The sequence below is a fragment of the Echinops telfairi genome, unplaced genomic scaffold (assembly GCF_000313985.2).
Source record: "Echinops telfairi isolate 266 unplaced genomic scaffold, ASM31398v2 ScPeMD7_7473;HRSCAF=8511, whole genome shotgun sequence".
In the NCBI taxonomy this organism is placed as follows: Eukaryota; Metazoa; Chordata; class Mammalia; order Afrosoricida; family Tenrecidae; genus Echinops; species Echinops telfairi.
Window position 1 is genome coordinate 12,191,719 of NW_022111377.1, and position 6,070 is coordinate 12,197,788.

Here is a 6,070-nt window from a genome sequence, read left to right on the forward strand (position 1 = left end):
TTTTTTTTTCTTTTCCTCAAAGGAAGCCCATCAACTGAACCTGGAAAAAGCTGTGTGTCACTCAATCCTGGGAAAAATGCTAAATGGGAGAACCTGGAGTGCATCCAGAAACTAGGCTATATTTGCAAAAAGGGCAACAGTACTTTGAATCCGTTTATCATTCCCTCAGGTAAGTGATCCATTTGAACAAGAGCACGTACATAAGACGTGTGACCCTAAAGATGCACACAATGAACGGCCTCAAGGCATAGCCACTTGAAATGACTCCGCCGGCTTCATTTGTTCATGACTAGGGGTGAACATAATGACCTTCCTCCGGCTCTTCTCCGTAGTGGTCGCAGCTGCAGGCCACTGACCTTTCCCTGGCGTGCTGTGATGCTCAGGCATGGTGCCGGACTTTGATGTCCCTGGCATAAATCGTGGTTTTTTTCCCGGCGAGGCAGGTATTATTCTTCACACATTATAGATAGGAAACAGACATTCAGGGAAGATGTAAAACTTGCACAAATAACAAACATGCAATTCAAGTGAGGAAATAAAAGTATCTCAAATAGGTGTTTTTCTTATGTTCGTACTCTTTACGGATCCAATCCACAATGCTATTGAATGTCTTTCCCTAAAGTCTTCAAGGGAATTGAATTAAGAATACCCCGAGAAGCAACTGAATTTTAGTGTTAAGCTAGACTCCAGGAAAAAAAAAAATCCAGTTATGTCCTACAGTCTCCAATATAATTGTACAAAAGAGTTATGCTACCGTGATAAGGCAAGAATACATCCCTTCTTCACATCAACTAAAAAAAAACAAACAAGCAAACAAGTGACATCTTGCTTTCCATCACTGTCTTTTGGAGGAATTCCGAATTGCTGAATGTTACTTCCCTTGGGAAATCTGGCAGTGTGCATCTTTGACTTTTTCTATGTGACTTTAAAACTAAAGAGTCCAATGGGGCAAACTGATAATTAATAATATTTTCCTGCCACCCCTTCTCTCTAGCCACTCAATTTCCCTCCTTGGAGAAGATTTCTTCCTAGGAGGCTGTAAATCCTTACAGAGTTATTCTAGGAATACATAAACAGACAGGGTTATAATAGTTTTTAATGTGTTTTATAAAAATTTTTAGCACATTATACACATTTACCATCTTTCATTTTTCACTTGACAGCAGTTTTGGGTATCATTTCATATCAGTCCACAAATTGCTTCTGCATTCCTTTAAAAATGTTCAATGGTGATTTTGCAAAAAATTTACGTAGGGTATTAGTTCTTCTTCAGCAAGTTCTTTTTTTGTTAATTGCAGAATGACTTTTAATTGATTTTTTATGTTAACAGATTTATTGACATATTCACATATCACACAATCGAAGAGTTTAAGCATATTAAAAAATAGCGTGAAACCACATTATTTTTCCTATTATTTTGACTTTATTCATTTTTCAAATAATTTTATTAGAACATAATCCAAACATCATATCATTCGATAGTATTATACCAAGAAGTATTGTACAATTACCTCCCCATTTTCCCACAGCCTCACCTACCATGATACTAGAAACTATTATATATACTCGTGTATAAACCGAGTTTTCCAGCAGCTTTTTAATGCAGTTTTTGTGGTAAAATTAGGTGCCTCAGCTGATAGTCAGGCCAGCTTATACTCAAGTATATACTCGAGTATATAACTGGACAGTAATCTGGTTACTGTCTCTATAGATTTACCTACCCTGGATTTCATGTAAAGAACATACAGAACAAAGCAAAACAAAAACAACAACAAAAATAAAATAAATCAGAGTAAAAGCTCAATTGAAAATAAAGCAAAAAGTCTTAAAAACTAGAACAAATTTTAAAGGAGTCAAAAGGGAGAACACGTGATACGGTGTTGAGTGTCACTTAACAATTTCGATAAGAAATATTTGGTGCTATTAGCTATGCTTCTCACAATGTTTCAGTAGTCTCACGATTTCATTCTGCTTGTCCTGCTACCTTTAATCTAGCTTCCTTGTCTGCCTCTTACCGTCTCATCTTTGGTGCTAAGGTAAATGTTGTCCATTAGGTGTCAGTTGTTTAGAGGAGCACAGTACTAACGGGTGCTATTATTTATTTGATGGGTCTCTCTGCCTTTTGGCTGATAGGTGAGCTCCTGGATTGTGCGTTCATTTATATGCCTGCACAATATCCAGTGCATAAAGAGATGATATATATATTTTACTGGCTCCCTACGGAAGGACTTTTAGTCTTTTATGATCACAAACAAGTAGGCAGTCGATAGCTTTATCCATCACATTTCATGCACGTGAAGATTCCTAGAGATGGAGCTGCTTGGTCAGAGAGTAGATGTGCTAACAATTTTGATCTCAACATGGGTCCAGGTCTCTAACAGATACAGGTGAGCATCCCTGGGATGAGGACTACTTTTACAGCTTGTGGACTTGCCTCATGGCCCTCGGTCTTAATTACATTTCATCTCCTCATTCCTTCCCATTGGAGTCCCTTAGTGCTACAATGGTTGACACTCTTGGCTGTGAACCAAGAGGTTGGAGGTTTTGGGTCCACCCAGAGGCACCTGGGAAGAAAGGCCTGGTGATCTTCATCCAGAAAAGCATAAGTGGAAACCCTATGGAGCACAGTTGTACTCTGATGAGTAGTGATGACTGGTCTTCCTCCCATAGGGATCTACCCATCTACCAGCCTTCCTTCTCGGAATTGCCCAGACCATTCTCCTTCAGAGGGTTAGGAAGCGCTCCTTTGGGGAAGAGGAGACTTGCCATTTTAGAGTTTTGTTGGCGCAAGACGCAGAGCTCTGTAACTTGACCCACTTGCTAAACTCACCCATGGTAGATGGCACCTTTGGTAAATGAAAATGCTACTGGATTTTCTTCCTGTGTTACTCTGAATTCTCAAGTACTCAGTAAATTACTCTAATTTCTCTGCCCTGGCTCCCCTCGTTTTCCATGCTAACATTCACTTGACCTTGGTCTTTTGTTTTTAATATCTCTGACCTTCCTGGAATAAATATTTGATCTCATTTATCAGTTCAAATGTATCAGAGTCGAGAAGTTACATCTGGGATCAAATTATAGCGCACGTCTGATCAGGGATGCCCTCAGCAAGAATTCCGCTCTGTGCCCTGCTGGTTCTTGCTACACTATGCGGTTGATCCACACATCCCAGTTCCCCAGAACTGCCCTGTCCAGTTCCGTGGGCACTTGACCGCATGTGGCCACGGCACCTGTGAACTGTGGCCAGCTTGTCCTGGGATGCACTGCCAGTGTGAAGTGCACCCAGGATTTCCCAGACTGACTGACCACAATGAGTGCAAAATGCCTCATTATTTTTGCGGATTCTGCTTTGGATAGACGGAGCTTCCGGATCTATTCTTAAAGTTCATTTCATGTTTCTTTTTACTTTTGTTTAGTATGCTGCTACTTAATTAACAGTGAGTGCCTGTGAGGTAGATGCTGTTTATACTGGACAATGTTACTTTAGAGAAACACACCGTCTTTGTGGTTCCCCAGGCCACTCCCCTGCATTTTACTTGGGCTGGTTGTTTCCATGTTTTAAAATTTGTTTCAAGTTCAACATTTGGGGTCTCACAGTCCGTAGCAGTTTCTGACATTATTCTCATTTTAGTAAGCAGCAAAGTGAAAAATTCCCACCAGAGGGCTCTAGAGCTATGCTAACCTCTTTACTTGTGTAAGCATTCGGTAGGTGTAGAATCTAAATTGAATTCTGGGAAGAGAGTTAAAAAAAAAAATATATATATATATACATATATATGTATGTATATATATATATATATATATTCCCTATTACATTAAACCGGTGTTTGGTCATTATGACTATTTGCTATTGAAGTAACTCTCGCGCACCACATCTGGGACTTAGGGGAGCCCTGCCTTAAAGAAAGATGGGACTACAGCATTTTCAAAAATGAAAACACAGTGTTAGCATCTATTGGGCCGATCCAGGGACACGGCTCATGCTGCGCTGCTGGCAAAGGGCCCTTGGTGACTCCTGCCCCACTCCAGGCCCTGCCCCACCACTGCTCTTCATCACGATTGCCTTCGCAGTAGTGCCTCTGCTCTGGAGAATGGCTCTCTGATGTCCACAGAAGAGAGGACATCGACATCTTTGAGGTCATGCATTATGTTAGAACTTTGCCCTTCCACCATTTGGACACCATAAAAACCCAAAAAACCCTTGTGTGCAATGGTTAAATGCTCAAGGAGAAAGACTTGGGGATCTCTTAGAAAACTGACAGCCTGGACCTCCATGGGCACAGCTCTACCCTTGTCAAGTGGTGTTCACAGGAGTAGACATAGACTCAACACGCCGAATAAAAACAACCACTACAGGCTTGATGATGGCAGACTGCAGCTAAAATCACTCCAGTGTAGCTTAGCACGCCCTTATTCTAAGGACAATGAAAAAGAGAGACATTTCCCATTGCACTTTATGAGAAAGTAGAATCGAGGGTTCATTTACTTTGTAGTCTAAAAGCAAACAAAATAGGAGCGATAAGTTCAGTCTGTCATTTTGTGAATATACAGGTCAAAACATGAAAATGAACCCCAGCCTTTAATTACCTGTATCTGCAAACGATTCCACCTATGGAATGATCGGCAATATCGTTTTAGGTTCTTTTTGAAGTCTTCTGGGTTAAATGTCTTCCATTCATTTTTTTTAGAAAGCGACGTGCCCACTAGCTGTCCCAGTCAGTGGTGGCCGTACGCAGGCTACTGTTACAAGATTCACAGAGGGGCAAAGAAGATCCAGAGAGATGCTTTGACTGCGTGTCGGAAGGAAGGTGGTGATCTGGCCAGTATCCACAGCATCGAGGAGTTTGACTTCATTTTCTCTCAGCTGGGATATGGTGAGAAAGCCCGCAGCAGTGATCTGCGTCATCCCCACCCTCCCCAGGCCTGGAAATCATAGCCATCCACGTGAAATCGAATGCTTTGAGAACCTGAGTAATAATAACTGCTACCGATGCCTCACCTTCCAAAATAACATCATAACCTTCAAGATCCTTATCATGAAAAAGAGATGAAATTTATTTTAAAGCATTCGATTTATAAATAGTGTTTCATATTGTTTATTTTCCTGGATATAACCTGGATTTACTTTAAAGATGTCAACCATGTTTGATTTTCTGTGTGTGTGTGTGTGTGTGTGTGTGTGTGTGTGTGTGTGTGTGTGTGTATTTTCAGGGCCTATATTTTACTCCACAAGAACTTAGTGAAAGAAATTGAGTGTCTTACCACAGTGGTTAGCTGTTGACCTAAATCTTTAAACAACATGTCTGTGTCCATTGTAGCGATATAATTTAAGAAATTCATAGAAAATGTGCTGACTAAATCACTATAAGGTTTTCAAAAATTGGCCCTCTTAAAAATAAAGGGAGGGATCACTAGTCATACTCCTTTGCTTCTCAGCTTTCGTCTTGAGCTCAGTAGGCTATGAGAGCAGCCCGTGTTGCCGCCTGTAAACAACTTCTTCATGACTACGTTGACCTGCCCTGGAGCATTCATACTAAAGGCAATAATAAAAATGGACATATCTTAATAATAGCGGCTTTTGCCCTGGTGGTGGACTGGTTATGCGTTGGTCTACTAACCGCAAGGTCAGCAGTTCGAAATCACCAGCAGCCCCGTGGGAGGAAATTAAGCGTGTCGAGTCCCAGTCTCAGCAGCCCACTGGTTCAGTTATGTTCTCTAGACTTGCTATGAGGCGTAATCCACTCGATAGCAGTGGGTGAAGATTATCCTGAGCAGCATGGTGGCACAGGGGGCTACACATTGGGTTGGTAACCAGAAGCTCAGCAGTTTGAAACCACCAGCTGCTCTGTGGCCGAGACCTGAGGCTGTCTACTCCTGTAAAGAGTTAGGGGTCTCAGAAACGGACAGGGGCAGTTCTACCCTGCCCTCTAGGCTTGCTCTGAGTTGGTTTGGCTTCCATGGCAGTGAGTTAGGGGCTTTTTGAAAAGCTTATCCTGACACTTCCAGAGAGCTAATGGAATTTGCTGTAGAAGCTGAAGCGCACATTTTGCTCTGCTTTGTGTGACGGGAC

General features: G+C 41.6%; 1 protein-coding gene across 1 annotated transcript in view; it reads left to right on the top strand.

Moving 5' to 3' along the window:
* MRC1 (mannose receptor C-type 1) overlaps positions 1-6,070 on the top strand; it is a 101,320-nt gene that overhangs the window by 39,482 nt on the left and 55,768 nt on the right. The window contains exons 6-7 of the mRNA XM_045285614.1: positions 23-169; positions 4,689-4,874. Coding sequence (XP_045141549.1) covers positions 23-169; positions 4,689-4,874 — 333 coding nt within the window. The remainder of the gene's footprint in view (positions 1-22; positions 170-4,688; positions 4,875-6,070) is intronic.